The sequence below is a fragment of the Lepidochelys kempii genome, chromosome 13 (assembly GCF_965140285.1).
Source record: "Lepidochelys kempii isolate rLepKem1 chromosome 13, rLepKem1.hap1, whole genome shotgun sequence".
NCBI classification, from domain to species: domain Eukaryota; kingdom Metazoa; phylum Chordata; order Testudines; family Cheloniidae; genus Lepidochelys; species Lepidochelys kempii.
This window is the reverse complement of record NC_136392.1, coordinates 12533289-12553554: the sequence shown is the minus strand read 5'-3', so window position 1 is coordinate 12553554 and position 20266 is coordinate 12533289. Positions and strand designations below refer to the sequence as shown.

General features: G+C 44.9%; 1 protein-coding gene across 4 annotated transcripts in view; it reads left to right on the top strand.

Moving 5' to 3' along the window:
* The first annotated feature begins 6728 nt into the window (after positions 1-6728).
* Positions 6729-20266, top strand: part of RBM38 (RNA binding motif protein 38) — a 115826-nt gene continuing 102288 nt past the window's right edge. For 2 of the 4 annotated variants that reach the window (XR_012154665.2, XM_073309290.2), the window contains exons 1-3: positions 6729-7285; positions 8414-8537; positions 9069-9123. Coding sequence is in view for 2 of the 4 variants with exons in the window: in XM_073309290.2 (XP_073165391.1) it covers positions 7118-7285; positions 8414-8537; positions 9069-9123 (347 nt within the window). In the remaining 2 variants the exon portion in view is untranslated. The remainder of the gene's footprint in view (positions 7286-8413; positions 8538-9068; positions 9124-20266) is intronic. The other 2 variants (XR_012154664.2, XM_073309289.2) reach the window with 1 other exon arrangement.

Genomic DNA, 20266 nt, shown 5'->3' with positions numbered 1-20266 from the left:
TAGGCACTGATTCCGGAGCTGGAGCTATAGATGCTAACTTTCCAGTGTGCTGGGAGGTGCTCAGTGCTCAACTCCCTGTTCTGCCCTAAGCCCTGTCCCCACTCTACCCCTTCCCCCCAGACCCCTGCCCCTTCCCCTGAGCCTGCCATGCCCTCGCTCCTCCCTGCTCCCCCCCATAGCCTCCTGCGCATGTGAAACAGCTGATTGCGGGGGGAAGGGGGAGTAGGCGCTGATTGGTGGAGGCTGCTGGCAAGCGGGAGGTGCTGGGGGTGGAGGAGCAGATGGGGGGCTGCTGACGTTTTACTGTGGCTCTTTGGCAATGTACATTGGTAAATTCTGGCTTCTTCTCAGGCTCATGTTGGCCACCCCTGGTCTGGGAGGAAGTCCACTCACCCTAATGGGCTCTGACTAGTCTTTCTCCCTCATTCTCACCTCCCATAAAGGTAGCCTTGCCCACTTTATTTTCACCATATTTACTCTTTCCCTCTCTGGTATGATCGCTGGTAGTCAGGGCTCTTTTGGCTACGGTCGTAACACCTACATTATGGGGCAACACAGTTCTTTTACTACAGTCCTGTGTTCTGGGATGTGGCTCAGCCAAGTCACACCAGCAGCTGAGCCCGCTTTTGCGAAGTAACTGGGAAGTCAAAGTAAATAGAGGCTGACCATAATTTTTCTCCAGTTCTGGAAGTACTCTACTGATGCAGCCTGCCTGCATGCGAGGAGAAAGAGGAACCGGAGCTCAAACATGTCACAGAGGTGCTGTGTGTGCGCTCATGGAGAAAGCGGGTGATATTGTTCTCTACACACATTTCCTGCTGGCTGACATGGGGGTAAGCATTTGTTTAGCTCTCAAAAGAGGGTGGAAGTATTAGCCTTCTGTTCTTGTGCAGGAGCAGGGAATCTGTTAAGAGCCTGATCCTGCACAACTTAGATCAAGTGGAGATTTGCTATTGCCATCAATTGGAGCAGGATGAAGAACTAGGGAAGGAGGGTACATGAAATCAATGAGTTTTGTAATTATACATTTGTAATCCAAGAAGGAGCCCACACACTTCTAATGGCAGAAATAAGGTAGGCATAAGCGGTATGAATCAATGATCATGAAGACTCTAGGCCTAGGAACACTAAGAATTGGTCATATGGCAGGGAAAATGTGTGACGGTCCAGAGGCTCTCTGCACTATCCATTGTGGAAGGGCAGCAATGGCTCATGACTCCACCAACATGTGTATGTCACAAAACAAAACATAAGATTACATCAGGCATACCATTTTTCAAACATTGACTCTTTTTATTGCAAAGTGGCACGACCTTCTCATTCATGCAGTTAGGCTGGGAGATACTCAGCCAGCACTATTAACATGGGGCCTGATCCTGCCTCACTGTAGTTAATGTGGCCTTGAAGGGGAACGTGACACTTTGAGAAACAGGAAGGTGGACTGCTCCCTCCTTAATCATTCATGAAGTCTAGTGAAGCAAAAAATCAATGCAACAAAATATATAAATGGACGACTGTGGAGTTCAGATTTCAAAATATTTTTTTGCCTTAAAATAATTGGCTTTTTGTTTGGGGGCTTTTATAATAGAAAAATATCTTTAGACAACTCTAGTCCAAATTTGTTTTTCCCAAATGTTCATCCTACAAAGGCAAGACAGACCAAGAAGAGCTTTTTATTGTGGACAGACTTCTACCTCTGGTAATGGGCCCTGGTACAGAACCCTCTCCTTCCCAGCCATACACACAGAAGGTAAAATCTGTTTGCTTGGTTTACTTCCACAAACTCTTAGCAATATGATCAAGTAAGCAGCAGGTCAGATTCCCAAAAGAGGATAGCGGAAGAACTATCATACCAGTGTCAAGAACATGTTTGGGAAGATTTGTGGGTATGAAACACTAAATAAAAGTAAAATGGCCACATGACTTGTCATATGTTGCCAGTGCTTCTACTTTTATGTGTTTCACCATGATAATGGGAAAAAATCAGATTTAGATTTTTCTTGTCAAATTACTTTATTTAACTTTTAAGTACTATGTAGAACAAGACCAGTTACTCTTCTATGTGCACTGGAGGAAAGTAACATTTGGAAAAGAATCTAATTGATTAAACAGTATTACAGATTTGCAACAATAGCTATGTTTAATGCCCACCTTCTTGGTCTTTCAATTCTTTGTTAAAAGCAGGGCTGGGGTTCAGCTGGTATGCAATAGCATGGCGTACTGACAGCTCTCTGAAATTACTGTCTTGTTTTTCCACACAGTCAGTTTTCATTTCAAAATAGCAGCAGCAGCAACAACAACAAAGTCTCTGGTTGTCATGGTTGTGATGAGAACCTCAGAACTGGGACCCGAGTCTACAAGATGCAGCGATGGCTATGGGCATGTCTCCATAGCAGCTGGGAGGCATAAAGTCCAACGTAGGCAGACATATATGTGCTCATGGGGCTTGAGCTAGCAACCTAAAAATAGCAGCATGGCCAGGGCAACACAGGCAGCGGCTTGGGCTAGCCAGCCAAGTACATACCTGCAGGGTTGGGCAGGGCAGCTAGGCTGAGCTGTTAGGCCACACTGCTATTTTTCGGTGCCAGACTGAGCAGAACTAGCTGGTGTATGGGGAATTACACATCTTATCTGCTGGGTAGACATCCTCTCTGTGAGTCTGCAGAGAGTCTGGAACATTATCTCTGAGAGGTTTGAACTGCCCCATTCATCTATGTGAAGTGTCAACTCTGATGCCTAGTGATGATAATGTAAATATTGTTTTTGTGACTGGTTCGGTCACAGAGACCCCCTTGGGACTGTCACCTGATGTGCTGAGTTTACCTCTGGGCCCATTTTGCCTGCCAGCTTGGGACTCCAGAACCTTGTCTTGTTGAGCCAGACACACTAGCTTGCTGCAACACTGACCCAGGTTTGGGCCATGCCCCCAAAGCTGCAGACTTTAACCAAAAACTGCTCAGCAGGTCACCTATCTCCAACACCCAGCCACCCAGCTCCCAGTGGGATCCAAACCCTAAATAAATCCGTTTTACTCTGTATAAAGGTTATACAGGGTAAACTCATAAATTGTCCGTCCTCTATAACACTGATAGAGAGATATGCACAGCTGTTTGCTCCCCTAGGTATTAATCACTTACTCTGGGTTTATCAATAAACAAAAGTGATTTTATTAAGTATAAAAAGTAGGATTTAAGCGGTTCCAAGTAATAACAGACAGAACAAAGTAAGTTACCAAGCAAAATAAAACAAAACACGCTAGTCTAAGCCTAATACATTAAGAAAGTGATTACAGGTAAATTGCACCCGCAGAGACGTTCCAATAAGCTTCTTTCACAGACTAGACTCCTTCCTAGTCTGGGCCCAATCCTTTCCCCTGTTAGTCCTTGTTAGTTCTGGCAGGCATTTTAGGTGAAAAGGAGGGGCTTTCTCATGACTGGGATCCCCCTTGTTCTGCTCCACCCCCTTTTATAGCTTTGGCACAAGGCGGGATCCTTTGTCTCTCTGGGTCCCCATCCCTCCTAAATGGAAAGGCACCAGGTTTAAGATGGATTCCAGTACCAGGTGACATGGTCACATGTCACTGTAAGAACTCATTTTTCATTACCCACGTGACATGTCTACACAGGCAGACTTGCAGGCAAACAGAGCCATTTACAGTCAATTGTCCTAGTCAATGGGAGCCATCAAGATTGTAAACCACCATTAATGGCCCACACTTTGCATAATTACAATAGGACCTCAGAGTTATACTTCATATTTCTAGTTTCAGATACAAGAATGATACATTCATGCAAATAGGATGAATATATTCAGTAGGTTATAACCTTTGTAATGATACCTTACAAGAGACCTTTTGCATAAAGCATATTCCAGTTACATCATATTCACATTCATAAAGCATATGGAGTGCAAAGTCACACTGTTAACTATTTAATTGCTGGTGTAAGAAAGCAGAGGGAGATTCACAGCAATGTACAATTCACTGAGTCATGTCTCCTTTTGGTGGCACAAGTGGCTAGTGTTTGGGAGATACCATCACTTACTGTTCTCCCATCATGAAGAAGCCAAGCTGAAGGAGACTAGCAAAGCCCAGGGGCATATCCAATGTCCCACGCAAGGAGAGCCAAGCTCAAGGAGCCCAATGGAGCTCAGAGAACTCATATTATCATATTTTAAACATCTGTACAATCTACTGTGAACACTCTCATTTTGGCAACTCATGTGGGTGGAGCTTATTTTGTGGGCAGAGCTTGGAAGAGTAGAACTAGTATCATTTTCCCTTCAAGTCAACCCGTTTAAATCACACTTTTCCGACAAAGCCTTTTAACAATAACTCACCAACGAAAGAAAATTGTCTGTCTGTCTTGCTTCGAGAGAGAGCTAATGTAGATTGTGTACTGTTTGTTTAAGTCAGACTGTACATGCCTGACCTTGTCTACTCTGGCTTTTCTTTTAAAACCTCCCACCTTTGCAGCTCCGTTTGTGGTAGCAGAGGTGGAAATGCTAGTGTAGATCAGCTGCCAGTGTTTTAACTGCTGTGTCATCTGCAGCGCTGCACAGGGGGAATTATAGCTGTGGGAGGTTTTAAGAAAAATGGCAGCGTAACCACAGTCCTTGGGGCAGTGCAGCACCCATGTATTCCTCTGTGTCCATGTACATTGAAGGTGCTCCTTAAAAAATAGCAATACATTAAAAGAGACATGTCACATAGCTTGTTTGAAAAACAAAAGACTGAGGGCATAACCAGAAGTGTGTGAGCTGAGGGGGAACTGCAGCAGCTCATTTAGTGCATCCCTGAGGAGGGAGGCAGAACAGATTTCCTCACCATCTAATCCATCTCTGGATAGGCCTTGAATCTGAGCAGAGGAGTGGGCTCTCACACTCTCTTAATTATAGGGTACACAAAAATGGGCCAACCGAAAGAATCCCTTTGTCATGCAGTACTCAGAGAGGGAAAACTTATGGGATTTAAGAACATAGGAGACAGGCAAAGAATCACCCAGGATAGACAGGGATGGTGGAGCCTTATTTGTGCCCTAGGTAACAGCTGGTGGTACAGGAAGCATTCAGACTCAGATACAGGGTGCCTAAGCTGCACCCAGACGTGTATGTGCCTAATGTGCACGCTTTGTGTTTGCACACTCAAATGGCTGCTTTGCACATGCAAACACCTGCTCATACATGCACCAGTTGTACAGGTGAAATGTAAAAGGGCCAGTTTAGAAATGAGGTTAATAAAGGCACCCAGTGCCTCATCTCTATATTCATTTTTTCCAGTGCTTGAGCTAAAATTGTAGGCCTGTCCCCTGTACTACGTGATAAAAGAGAACAAGTTGTCCCTGCCTTCTCCATTCTAGCACCCCTTTGTGGTCTAGTGCAGCCCCAAACCACAAAGTGTGCCAGCCAGGCAAGGCACGCAAGCCCTTTGATGAATTTATCTGAGTGGCTGAAAATGTGCCAGTGATTAAATATTTGCAGTCACGATTGCTGCAAAGTTTTAAAAAAAACCACTTCGTTTTAAGCGGCTTTTACTGGCGGGCTCCTGGGCACAAACATTTGCTTTGCAAACGTATGTTTCCTACTCAAATTCAGTGCTGCCCGCTCCCCCTTTCACTCTACCCTATTCAGCTTGCCTCTGTCCTCCTGCTGCTGATTTGCATGTAGCTTTCACCCGGCAGAAGGCTCCCGCTGAGGCTGCTGGGACTTGTAGTCTACATCAAAACTACGCAGGCGTTTGGGAGATTTTCGTGGGAATTTTAAAGACTCTTCCAGGAGGCGCCTCCAGACTCAAGTACTGAGGTACATACAAAGAGTACTAGACCCCTAACCATGTGTGCATTAGATTCCCGGGGAAATCTCAATCTAGAAGTAGATTAGAAAAATTAAGAGATGCAGAGAACTGCCCATTTATTTGGCTTTTTCAGTGCATGAAAATATAGCCTTTGCATTTACACAGGCAGTTCTAGCTATGAAAGTGGAGGAATGGAGACATCCCTAGCTACAGAGATATTGCGAGATGTAGAGCCCCAGCATCGCATTAACCAGGAAAGAAGCTAGATTTAGCAACTGGAAAGCCAGAAAGGGTTTATTTGCTTTTATATTGTATCTTCTCCCTTCTCCCTTGTCTGGTTAGACTGTAAACCCTTCAAAGCAGGGATTGTTTCCTTTCTGTATTTGTACAACACCCAGCCCAGTGGGGCCTCAAACCCAAATGGGGCATTTGGGTACCACCATAATATAAATATTTAACAATACTAATGACGGGGTTACCCTTTTTTATTTGCCTTTTTCGGATGTGTCACACCTAAACAAGCAAATTTAGCTATAATCCGAAGACGTGTGTGGGGCGGGGGGAATCGGCATTTCCCAGTGTCTGCACATCTCTCTCGCTCCAGCCCCAGCAGACAGACGATCAATTATGAGCTAAGCTTTCGCAAAGCACGTGGCGACCAAACGACGCATCATCCCATGCGCGTCTCAGGCGGAGAAGAGGGAGACCGATGTGTCCCTCCCTCTCCACCCATGTCTGTGGATTTCAGTCGCAGCCCGGTTTGCAGCCCTCTCCGCCGCCTCTGGCGAACGAGCGCCCGCCTCGCGTTGTTATTTCAGCGGCGGCTGCTTCATGGCAGCCCTTGCGCCTCGCCTCGCCCCGCCCCGCCGCGGGTGGGAACTACAAGCCCCGTGGGCCTTTGCGCCCCCGGGGCTCGTCTCCCGTGGGGAGGCGGGGCCGGAGCCCGGCTGGGGGGGCGGAGGGAGAGGATGGTACAAAGCTCGGCGCGGCGGCTGGCAGGCAGCGGCCGCCTCTGTTCCCCGGCGCCCTGCGGGAGGTCATTGCACAAGAGGGGCTGGAGCTAGGGCTCTTCGCAGGCAGCGGTTCCCGGTGCATGGGGGACAAAGCGGCAGCTGCCGCCTGCTGCTGCTGCCGCCGCCGCGTGGGGGCGGCCCCGCCTACCTCTGCCCCCAGCTGCCGGTGGTGGTGAGGAGGAGGATGACTCTGGCCGAGGGTGTCTCACGCCTCTTCTGAGCCCCTGAGACGTTTGCTCCCGGCCGCCCGTGGCCTTTGGATGCTCTTTGCAGCGGCCGCCGCCCCCTGGCCGCGCCCCGCGCCCGCAGCGCCATGCACACCGTGCAGAAGGACACTACCTTCACCAAGATCTTCGTCGGGGGGCTGCCCTACCACACCACCGACTCCTCCCTGAGGAAGTACTTCGAGGTGTTCGGGGACATCGAGGAAGCGGTGGTGATCACCGACCGGCAGACGGGCAAATCCCGGGGATATGGCTTTGTAAGTGCGGCGTGCGCCCCTCCCCCAGCCCGGGCAGGTGCCGCGGTGATGGGCGCGGAGAGGAAGGCGGGCGTCAGCCGGGGCTGGTGCCGAGTTCGCTTCCTCGTGTTGGCCCTGGTAGCCCGGCTCAGGCATGTCCCAGAGGAGCCCGGTCTCCGAAGCGGGGGTAGTTGTGATAGTAACTTGCTTTGTGTCGGTTAAACAGCCTGTGAGCCTGGGATCCCCCCCGCTCCCAGGGAAGAAAGCCCTTACCCCAGTGAAACACTGTCCTCCCCTCCCCCCGTATCCCATTAGCCGCCTGTGGTTGTCAGGCGTGGCTCCTTACAGCCCTTTCTTCCCCTGGCTTCTCTCTAACGCAGGGGAGAATCCCCCTGTATGCCCCCCACGCTCTCCCTTGGGCAAGACCTGCCCTGCTCTTGCACCAGCTAGCTCGCTTGGGGATTACACAGGGCTGGGTGGTTTGGAGGTCTCTTCTGTACAGAGCCGTCCTCTGCTAGAAAGTTGTTTCCCACTTCTTCAGCATCGCTCAGATCTGTTTTCCTTCCTGTAGGACAGACTGCTGGACGCAGGAGAGCTTGGGCCGAGGGCGTGAGGCAGAGAGTAATTCCCCCCTCCCCCCCCCCCAAAGACAAAGGCCCTTGATTGAGAGCATTGGGATGAGAGCCTCCAGTGCTGGCTGCTCTGTAGTTCATTTCAACACCCCTTCCCCCACGCGTTGCTGGCTTGTTTCTTTAGAGCGCTTCAGTGAAGCACATTCTGTGCAGCCCTCAATTTCTGCATCTTCTGTATGATTCATGAGTGTGTCCTTTGCTTCAAGTTTCCCTGAGCAGCCTCTGCTTTAGGGAGTGTGTGGGGGAGAGGGGTTAAGTTACTCTAACAACTTGTGCCTGCTAGAGTGGAGAAAAAAATTGCTGTCCGATTCCCCAGGAGAGAAACTTGTTGGTGCTTTCTGTTTTCAACCCAGTGCACAGGACCCATTCTTGTCCCTCTTCCCCCTCCCCCCACGAACTGAGATTTCAAGAAAGCAAATTTAAGCCCTCACCCAAAAGAAGCAAACTTCATCAAGCCCCAATCAGTGCAGGTTTTGTGGAGCGCCATTGCTACAAAACAGGTTGTGTTTAACTCCAGGTGACCATGGCAGACAGAGCTGCAGCTGAGAGAGCATGCAAAGATCCCAACCCCATCATTGATGGCAGAAAAGCAAACGTGAACCTGGCATATCTGGGAGCAAAACCAAGGAGTATTCAAACTGGTGAGTTCTCTGCTCTCTCTGTTCGAATAAGCCTTACTTGTAAAATGGGAAATGTGTTGGTAATTGATCTTAAGGCACTGGCCCCTCAGTTTTCCCTGTTTATTTAGTGCATTATGTAATTCAGCTTTCTCTGCTCCCTGTTTCCTTACTTGAACCTTCTATGCCAAAATTACACATAGTTGGGGTAAAGACATTGTTCCCAGAAGCTAATGCATTTATAGTCTTCTTAAAACTGCTATAGTATATTGTTTCTACCACTCCACCTTCTTGATTCTATGGGTTTATTGCACGTTGTAGAAAATGAGTGCTCATCTCTTTGTATGACTGAGTTTTCTGTGTTCCTAATTCAGAATTCCTGTCTGATCTGCATGCATGTTACAATCGTTTTAATATACTCATGTATCTCTAAAAAATATTCTGTTAGGGAGTTTAAAATGTTTTCTCTCTCTCTCACTTGTAGTTGTGCATGTTTGCATTATAATACCTACACGCTACAGTGAATGCTTTTGTTTAAGACTAATGCTTTTTCAGGTTTCACTATAGGTGTGCAGCAGCTACATCCAGCCTTTATTCAGCGACCATATGGGTAAGTGGAAGTATTTTTTACGTAGTTAACTTCAGTCAGTTTGAAGTCAAATGCTTGAATCAACTTCCTCATTTTTAAAATGTGTGAGAAAACTCTAAGTCATAAAGAGGAATACAGCTTCAGCAGCAGTAATTCAGCTTCATAGTACTTTTTGTTTAGGTGAGTCTTGGAAAAGTTGTGTTGCATGTCTTTGTTTTTTGTTTTTTGTTTTTTTTTTAATTTGTCAGTTTTCATATGACTCCGAAAGATCCTCTTTTCAGCATCAGCAAATCAGTCTTCATAAATCACGAGAGATTTGTTTTGTAATACATTGCTTGCTGCTTTAGCAATTCGAAGAATGCAGAAGAATCCAAATAAATGGCATATATTTTTCTTGTCATAATATTTAAGGTGTCAACAGTCAAGGAAATAACATGTTCCATAGCATGTTTTTCACATAAAAATCTGCTCTCTCCATCTTATTTCCCATGGAATCACACTTGGGGTACAATTTTAGTCAGGGAAACCAACTGAATTGGAAACAAAGTCTAATACTTAATGAAAGTAACATTAGGTCAAAAACTGATTCTGGACAGATGTTATACAGGGCTTGAATAGTCTGCAAAAGTGGGCTTTTGTCTGCTGTTTTCAATAGCTTATACCATCCTGACTCAGTCCGAGAAGTCCTCTTTTTATACATCTAATAGGATCTGGCAGCTGCTCTGGAAAATACAAGTGTGCTTCAAGAGAACAATAGCTACTGTCATACTGCCTTCATTTAACTGTTTAATGATTGATGCCATTCTTTTTCACATCGTTTCAAAAAGTGACTATTGATAGTGGGTTTTTTGTTTAGAGCATCAAAAAAGTGCACCCATTTTCTTAAAGTTCTTGAGCACTGCCATTTTGTAACTTTATATGACAATTTTTTTTTTCTTTTTTGGTTTAACTAAACAATATTCCATTCCTTCCCTGTCCTTAATTCATAGTCTCCTTCTTTCATTCCTGTTCCCTCACACCTATAGGCCCACAACTGTCTTGGTATTATCATTCCAGCCAGTGTGTGGATGTAAGAGGCAGTGTTGCCATAATAGTGCTCACACCATATGCTGGATGTGTATTGTTGAAACATGCTAGGTTTCATAAACAGTTAAGTCTGTGCTCGAAGGACTGGAGTATCATCTATTGTGCAAAGAGTCTTTCCTCTGAGGTGCGAAGAGCAGAAGTGTTTCAGGTAGACAGTATTTTTTTGGTCTTGTCTTTTTAAAGCTTTGTTTGCATGTGAAATACAACCGCTTTCTCAGCCGATGAGACAACCAGTAACCTTGGTATTTCTGGCACATGAACGCTAGAGGCTTTTCTAAAGGGTGCACAAGCATATCATTAATGTAGATCTTAAAAACTGCCCTCAACAAGACTCTCCCCATGTGAAGTGTAAAAAGAAGAAGAATACAGTGAAACAAACTAAGCTTCCACTGTCTTCAGTCGGCTTTGGATCAAGCCCTAACTCATGCAAACATACTCTTGTCATTCCTGTCTCTGACTCTCTGCACAGCCATATAGGCAGGGCAAACAAATAGGTTCTTTTTTGCAGGGGTTTTTATAACTTCCTTTTAGCTTCACATATTGAGAAGTGTGAGACTGAATAAGTGTTCATTTTGATCTACAGTTAGTGTTCCATTTGTTAGGCCTCAGTTTCATCATTAAAACCAACAGTGGAGTACATTTAGTACATATGACAATGAGCACTACAAATTTATTTATCAGTTGCCAAGAGACCGGGAGGAAGAGGGAGGGGATTATAGATCTCATTTGCAAGTGTCGGGAAACAAGAATTTCATGGCATTCCTCTCTGGCAATGATTTAATCACAGGAAACGTGCGTTGGCAAAAAAGTCATACAGTTTACCTTGGTGCCATGAATTGTACAGTGTTTCCAAAGCAGAGCGTCGGGTGTTCATTTGAGCAACAAAGTCTGACTGTTGGTTTTTTGTCTTTTCAAAGCAATCAGCAAAGTAAAAGCCAGTGTAGGGTCTAATCCTGCATTCATTGATCATCTAAAACTTCACCGGACACCAGTGGGATTTGTGGATCTATTACGCTTGTACAATCAGGCCCCCGTTTTTCACTTTAAGTTTAATTTAGTCATCTCCCACCCTCTTTGGTAGTGACTTGTCTAATGTTTGTAAGTCACTGAACAGTACCTAAATAAGCAACCTGCTTCTAAGCTACCTTCATACTTGGTACAGGGGGCAAAACACTTCCAATGCTGTGCCACCCATGAACATCCCTATTAAAGTGCGAATGTTCCAGTAATGGAATGCTGGCATTTAGAGACAGCTGCCATGGTCCTCTGCATCTCAGATGCTGCCGCAGAACACAGCAATGAAGTGGTTAATAATTTATTAAATGCTACACAATGAACTTTTTTATTTAAAAAAAAACCAAAAACAACAACAAACCCTCAATCATGCTGAAGAGAATGCTGAGTAGCGAAGGCCCAAAATGCAGACTGATGAGGACAGGAGCTTATTGAACTTAAAATGAATAGGAATGTTTTCATGCTGGTTTAAAACCCCAAATGCCTGTAAAAGGTGTTTTTTTTTTTGTTTGTTTTTTTTTTTTTTTTTTTGTTAGCTTTACATTTAAACCTTTCCCGGCACTGCTGGGGACCAAATGCAGCTGCAGCATTGGGCTAGGGTATAAAGAAAAGAAAGTGAAACTAAATCAGCTTCTCTGCTCTTCACTCTGTTGAAGCAAAGCTAATCAATAAACAGCACAAAGGAGAAAAGCAAACTTTTAGATCTGAATCTTCAGATTCAAAAAGTCTACATTGTTAATAACACAAGCACAGTAGTATTTTCCTAATTTTTGAGAAAGACGCTCTAAATTTTATGGGCACAATTTTGCACCCACCAATTGTTCCTGCAGCTAACAGGCTTGGTTTGTAGAATTGACACCATTGGCTACCTTGTTTGTGGAAAGTCGGGAAGCTAGATGTCTGAGCACCATGAATTGTGTCTGCAGTTATCTGTGGGCATGATTACTTGAAGACACAAAATTGCACCCGTATGATCAGAACATGTGGCAAGGCAACAATCGGAGCTTTTTTGTTGCTACAGCATCCCTTTAAAATGTTTCCCAAGAACATCTGAGACTTTATAAAAAGCAGTGAGGGGCAACCACGCAGATTGTTTGACAAGGAACATTTTGGTGCCGCTGCAGTGTGGTGTGCACAAAGCAACTTTAAGTCCTCTTTTGTGTTCCTCTGATCTAGGGACTGCTGTGCCTCAGCCTGTCATTTGGCATACCCTAGAATGGTACAGGGAATCCCTGGCTACATCCTAACCCCAGCCATGCCTCATGCTCTGGTCATCAGCAGTGTATGGCATAGGCACTGCTACAGATGCTTTACCCCCACATATGAAGCCCTCTATTAGGGGGAATCTTCCTTTGGCTGAGTAAGCTGGTTTTAGGGCTGCTTTCTGCACTGCTGGAATAGTACAAAGGTGGCTTAATGCAGCAGGATGTGGCCCACTGAGTAAAATACCTGTCATAAGTGGGTCTGGTGCCAGCTATTGAGCCTGGATCTCCATTGCCCTGCACCTCATGTAGTCACTTATATCAGTGCAAAGTGGAGGTAAAATGCTACCACACCAGATTGGCTTGCACTCCTGTAAGGGACTACACAAGTTAGAGGCTAATGGAAAATGAGGCACACAGAGTCCAGTTGTGTTGGGCCTGCTTGCCCCAGGTCAGCGTGTGGCCCAGTTGTTACTTATGCCTTGAAATGGTTAAATCTTTTTTTGGGTTTCTTTCACAATCTGCTGCTACAACCAGAAAGTGAAGAAAGTCCTTTGGTAGCTGTTATCCTTAATGTCGTTCAGTTGGGGTGCAAATAAAAGGAAACTTTCTTCTCTTCTCCGTGGCTTTGCTGTTTACAAAGTCACATGTATTCCTTATTGTGGTGTCTCCCCACACTCTGGCTTCCTGTTGTACCACTTATCAAAAAAACACCCTGTTGCAAGACCCCAGGCTGCTCTGTCAGTCACAAGCGGCTCCTCTGAGCTGGCTCTCACAGCACCTGTTGTCTGTCTGTGCCAATAACATGAAAGCTTTTTTGGGGATTTCCAAAGAAATAGTCAAATCCAAGTGGCTTCAGCTGTTAATTCCCAAGCATGGCTGTTGACACAGGCCAAACTACTGCCAGTCAGAAAGGTTCCTCTTGAACTGAATGCCTGTAAATACACACCTAGGCTGTACTGCTTTACCGCTTTGTCTGAGACTTGTGTATGAAAGAAGCAAAGATTCAGAGTGCACTCAAGAGCACCATTCTGTTCTGTTTGGGCCCAATTCATCATTGCCCTGCATCTTGTGTGGTCACTTTCACTAGTGCAAAGTGAATGCATAAACACTGTGCCCTTCTGATCTGATAGCATCTTGTGCTTATTTTTGCACGGGGTAAATGATTGCTCAAAGCACAAGGCCCTGTCTGGCCTGTTTCATGAGCCAAATACTTTATTCCACTACACTCTGAGCTACTCCACTAAGTCACTGGAAGAGTCTTTCTAATCTAGAATATAAATTCTGCCCCCACTCTTAAAAATGTGAGTAGGGGCTAGTCTCCTTTCTCATACTGACGTAATGGCTTCAGTGGAATTACTCTTGATTCTCACCACTGTGAGTGAGAGCAGTCTCTTTAGCAGTGGAGAACTGAGCCCTCTCACCTTATGTAGATGCTTACATCTGGGCTAAGTGGGTACAAAATTCAACCATTCTGATTTGGTACCTAATAGGGTATCTGCACTTGGTGCAAGGCACACAGGTGTCTTCAGTATTGTGCCCTGAAAACTTTCTCAGAGCAGGCACTGAAGGTGTGATGAATGCAGCCCTAATAAATTCACGCTGAGGATACCAAAAAGGGTATCTAATTAGCAGCCCTGGTAGTGATTTTTTTTTTTGCAGCAAGGACAGCTTCTCACTCCTGAATTGTACTCGGACCAAGAACTTGTTTTCCAGAGGCCGTCAGAATTGGCAATGACTTTTTTGATCACTACATAGTTGGGCTGGATTTACTCTCTTAAACTAGAGATGAAAGGCTCAGAACTGCAAGGTTAACCCTTGAGCCCCATCCATTCTGCACCCCTCAAATCTGACCACTGGATCCTGGCTGACCCTAGTGAGCCCTCTGGAGCTGCCTTCACACGTTCCAGCTCTCTTGAAACAGAAATGTATTGAACCTCCACCTGTTCTATGTCTTGCACAGTGTTTGCATGGAAGCTGTTTGTGCCAGACTCACTACACGCATAAAGCCAGGGGGCTTTGGAATAGGTGAAAACATGGTGCAAAGGGAGGCATTCCCCCACCTGGTCCTTAACAGTAGGTTTTGGAAGAAGGAAACGTTTTGGATACTTGAGGTCAAGGAGGTTTGGAAGTAGAGCTGACAAATCTTTTGAATGTAAACTTTTTTTCTCTAAAAAGTTACATTTTGACAGGGTAACTTTTTTTTTTTTTTTTGTCCCAACAAAACTTTATTTCCGCCCCCACCCCCCCAAATCTAAAACATTGTTTCAGTGGTTACTATCTTTAATTTACCAAAAACATTTTTGGTAAACTAAATAGTTTGCATTTTTCCACCTTTCATTACCATTTTTTTGAAGTATTGTTTTGGAAGGGATCAAAGTGGACTTAAATTTTGCAACATTTTCCCCCTGACCAGTGCTACCTGGAGGTCTTAGAAGGATTTAAAGAGACTTCTTCAGTCTCTGTCCTTCTTTCAGTTGCAGTGAAGGGTTGGAAGTGTTCCACAAAAGGCAGCATTCCTGTGAACTTCTTTATGCTTCTGTTTTCTTGTCTGTAATTTGAAAATATTTACCTCAGAGGGATGTTCTAAGACTTAATTAGTGTTTCTAGCACCACAAGCTCCTCTGGTGTATATAGGTATCCAAAGTAGTACATTACTTCTTTACCATCAGTATATTTCTGTTGTATCGGTGTTATGTGGGAGAGACTGCTGTATAACTGAGCTCTGATGAGACTTCCAAGTTTGAGAGGGTTTTTTTTTTTCTTCACTGCGATGTGATTCTTGTTTTGTCCAGATCTTCCCTTCAGCTCTGTTGCCTGAGTATTTTTCAGTCTGCTTGTCCAGAACTATTTCTGGTCCCGATAGAGCGTCTTTTTGGGGGAACTTCTTGTGTGTGGAGGAAGCAAGATTTAGAGGATAGAGCTGTGGCCATGTTCATCGTGGCACAACAGGGTGTGTTCTCACATTGTGGGTTGAGCTGAGAAAGGAGGATGAGACCTTTGTTAAGGGATGTGCTCTGTTCTCCATCCCCACATTTGGTTGTGGTTTGTCACCTCTTTCATACCTCTCCACTAGCTGTACATCCTGGGAGCACGTGTGGGTGGCGTCTTCTGTCTTTTTCCACCTGTTGCATTCTGTTTTCCTGGACCTTACTGAGTTTTCTCCTCTACTAACCATTTTCTAGAGGGTGTGGTTTTTGTTTTTTGGCATCATAACATCAAGATGCAACAGCTTCATTATCTTGTCAGTATAATAAAGTAATGATGTATTGCTGAGCCATAATGGGTTTAATGTTCCCCCCCCCACCCCTAAATTGCCTAGCCTTCCAAACTTAGATTGAGTGAGAAATCCTTGACCTCTTTGATTTAACCCAGCTCTGACACTTCTCATTCTCTCCAGTGGGTTTGGTAGCCTTTGTGCCAATTCTGTGGCCAATAGTAATAGCCTCAGGTCTTACTGTGTGCATGTTTTCCACTCCTCTCCCAATCCCAATCAGTGACACTGGCATATAGCCCTTTCCTAGTTTTCTCCCAGAGTGTTGACTGCATAATCCCAACAAGGAAGCAGTAAACACAATTACTGAAATTCTGAGCATGCTCAGACTGCTGAGTAAATCTTCTTGCTGAACCAGAGGAGTAAGAGCGTAAGACAGAGGAGGAGCCAGAGTTTTCCTAAGATGCTCCATTTTTATTTTTTTTTAAAAAAGGCAAATGAGTTACAATAAAACACCTGCTAATTTAAGGTCACCTGGAGGGCACATAAGGCAAATCATATACATGTAAGGAGAGAATTATTGTTGAAGCATTTGTAGAATATCTGTTTGGATCTCACTTGGAAAGGGCAAAAATATCCAGTTAGTGGCACAGAAGACACTGAAGTAAGAGAGCGGTCCTAGACTTCCTTTCTCAGTGCTAACTTTAACAAGCTTTGAGGAGACTGGAGGGTTCAGAAGTTTGGTGTCCGGTCACTGATTCCAATCCAACCCACAACAGTAGAGTAATTGTTGTTACCATCTGATTGTTCTGGCAGCCTATGTGGAATGAGGTTGCTGGTCAGTTGAATTCCTGGTGGACAGATGCCGACAAAATCTCCACCAAAGTTGGGAATCCTTCTTGGCAGTCGCAGAAGAGAAACCAGAGTCTAAAGTATGATATCTGAACTGTGCTTCACCCCGAAGATTGTTTTATCCCAGCTCAGCATCGGAGAGGAGGGACTATTTTGTCCAACTGAACTGGGACTTCTGATATGCAAGTTCAATTCCTAACTCCAACAGTCTTCCTGTGTGGCCTTGAGTGAGGTACATAGGCCCCTATCCTGCAAATGCTTGCACTCATGCTTTACTTTAACCCTGGAAGTAGTTCCATTTACCTGAGTGCTTGATGGTCCAGGGCCTATATGTCAGTCTTCCATTTCTCACTTGTCCAGTAGGAATTATACGTTCTTTAAAAGCTGTAAACTTTTAAAGCACAGACTGTCCCTTGCTAGGTATCCATCCAGCACCTAGCGCAGTGTGGCGATCTCAGTGGAGGTGTCTAGGTGCTGCTGTAATACTATTGCTACTAAAAGTATGAGGCCTATTGGCATCCCAGAGCCAGGGGATGGCACAGGGGTATGGGATGGCAGGGAGGCCTTCAGTACTGTTTAGAACAGCGACTTCCGTCTGCAGGGCGCTCAGACTAGCCACCTTTCAGCACACTGAACCCAAAGGAATTATCCTTTAAACATGTCCCTTAGCTGCTGAACAGTCAGCTGGAATGAAAATAGAGACACCCAGTTCCAGTGGCCAGATGTCTTACGCCTGCACTTGTTGGCAAACACAAAGGGCTTTTTTTTTCTTCCTTTCTTCAAGAAATAAGGAGACTGTTTGGCCAATAGCACTCGTGTGCTGATCGTGCAGCTGCCAGGCGCCCTGTACGTTGTGTACTCAAGCAATAGGCAACTTGGCATTTCTGTGCTAACCCTCCAAAGCAGGCTCATGCCTCTGACGTGCCCTTAGCACATACTGCTGATTCTTTGAATGCTTCGACAGCACTTTTGTCTACCCCATAGGATGGGGTTTGTCTTATTTATAGGGATGTTGTCTAGGTCATACGGGAGGCCCACTGTGTCTCCTACCTTTTTATTTCTGGTCTGTTTACAAAAGGCTGTGTAGCAAGTCTGTTCCTAGAGAAGGGGGAGGATGGTGGGAAGAATAGCAGTCGGGCTACCCTCTCTCTCTAAAGCAACCAAGCAAAGCCCAACCTCATGGCTGCTTTGGGAGCTAGAGCTGAGCAAGCTGTGGGAGCGAATGAGCCACCCACCCACCTTCCTCGATGCTTCCCCCTCAGCCTGTCTCCTCTACTCTTCAATCTGTGCAGCACACCGGCATTACAAATGGCCTCGTAGCAATCCTGCCGCGTGGCTGGTGGCAGCGGGACTGCGAGGGTTTAGAATAGTCCTGCCCACGTGCTATTGTGGAGAGCTGTTGGGAAGGGGGAGAGTCCTGGGCAGTATGCAACATAGTTGGCACTCTTCCCTCGCAGCATGAGAGGCTAGTCCTCTAGGTGTCTTGCATCCTTCCTGGGTGACCCTCAGAGTGCCACTGTCAACTAGCTGCCTAAAACAAACCCAACCTACAGTATTCTGGACCTTGGAGTATTGGTTGATCATAGGATGACTATGAGCTGCCAATGTGATATGGCTGTGAAAAAAGCTAATGTCGTCTTGGGATGCATCAGGAGAGGTATTTCCAGTAGGGATAAGGAGGTTTTAGTACCGTTATATAAGGCACTGGTGAGACCTCACCTGGAATACTGTGTGCAGTTCTCGTCTCCCATGTTTAAGAAGGATGAATTTAAACTGGAACAGGTACAGAGAAGGGCTACTAGGATGATCCGAGGAATGGAAAACTTGTCTTATGAAAGGAGACTCAGGGAGCTTGGCTTGTTTAGCCTAACTAAAAGAAGGTTGAGGGGAGATATGATTGCTCTCTATAAATATATCAGAGGGATAAATACCAGAGAGGGAGAGGAATTATTTAAACTCAGTACCAATGTGGACACAAGAACAAATGGATATAAACTGGCCACTAGGAAATTTAGATTAGAAATTAGACGAAGGTTTCTAACCATCAGAGGAGTGAAGTTTTGGAATAGCCTTCCGAGGGAAGTAGTGGGGGCAAAAGATCTATCTTGCTTTAAGATTAAACTCGATAAGTTTATGGAGGAGATGGTATGATGGGATAACATGGTTTTGGTAATTAAATATTCATGGTAAATAGGCCCAATGGCCTGTGATGGGTTTTTAGATGGGGTAAGATCCAAGTTACCCGGGAAAGAATTTTCTGTAGTATCTGGCTGATGAATCTTGCCCATATGCTCAGGGTTTAGCTGATCGCCATATTTGGGGTCGGGAAGGAATTTTCCTCCAGGGCAGATTGGAAGGCCCTGGAGGTTTTTCGCCTTCCTCTGTAGCATGGGGCACGGGTCACTTGCTGGAGGATTCTCTGCTCCTTGAGGTCTTCAAACTACAATTTGAGGACTTCAATAGCACAGATATAGGTGTGAGGTCTTTTTTAGGAGTGGTGGGTGAAATTCTGTGGCCTGCATTGTGCAGGAGGTCAGACTAGATGATCATAATGGTCCCTTCTGGCCTAAATATCTATGAATCTATTCTGAACACCGCATCCTACAGTAACGATGCTAACAGGGTGTGTGGGTGTGACTATAAATGCTCTCAGGGAGAATCCAACAACTGGAGTTGTTAAAAGTAAGCCTCGTAAAGGCCAAATTACCCAGTCAGCACATTCTGTGTAGGGTGGTGATTGGTTTTTTTGGTTGCTTTTAAAGCCTGTTTTGAATGTATTGGGAGCTGCATCTTTACTCTGTTCAATCAAATGTATTTTACATTTAAGCCCTCCCTAAAATGTTCAAATATGTGAAGTGTGTTTCCAGCATGAACTGAATTACAAACAAGCTATATTCATCCTATTATTTTTAACTTGCGGAATAAAATCAAAAGCTAAGTCTGTGTCCTCCTCCGATGGCTCTGTAACCATGTCTCTCATTGTCTTTTAATTTTGGCTGTTGGGGCAGGTGTGGCGTTGTGCCACATAGTTAGGAATGTTGGGTTAGCGCCCCGATCCTGATCGCCAGCCATCTTACGCTGCCTTTGGCCAAAGGCACAAAGCAAAGCCCTTGAGTCTCTCCAGCAAGCACCCGTGATTCTAATTTTAGGTTTGACCATGTTGTTCATTGTGTTCTCAAAGTGTATGTGGCCTCTACCAGTGATTGATCATAATACCCTGTAGCATCTTGTATTGTTGCTATTCACAGGATGACTTTGTGTGACAATTGCTGATCACTTGACATTTTATAATCACATGGTGTATTTTGGATGAAGTTCTTTTCTGGCTTTCAGAACTTTTGGGGAGGCCCTAAAGTCTCATTGACCTATTTTTTTTTTTTTTCTTCAAAACTAATTGACATACCCAGATGACAGAATTCCACAGCAGGAGAATGAGAATCTTAAAATATCACTTTAAAATGTAATTAAATTATCCAGAAAGGCTTTTGATGAACTACACAGCTTGTTTCATTTTTACCTTGATCGCAGATGATTGCTACTTGTAGAAAAGATGGACGTCAAACACAAATGTTGTGTGAGGCAAAGCTTTAAAAGGCCTATGAACAGCCTTTCTTAATCTGAAAATACAGCTTAAGACCACTTGTGACTAGTAAACCCAGCCAGCAGATAACTTCATTGTGCTGCACTTTGTTGTGTTTTCTTTGTAGTTGCTAGTAATCAAAGTTGACCTATACCTTGGTTTGTAAGTTGAGTTTTGTTTTTGTTTTCAATAAATGAGTTGCTATCTGCTCATCCA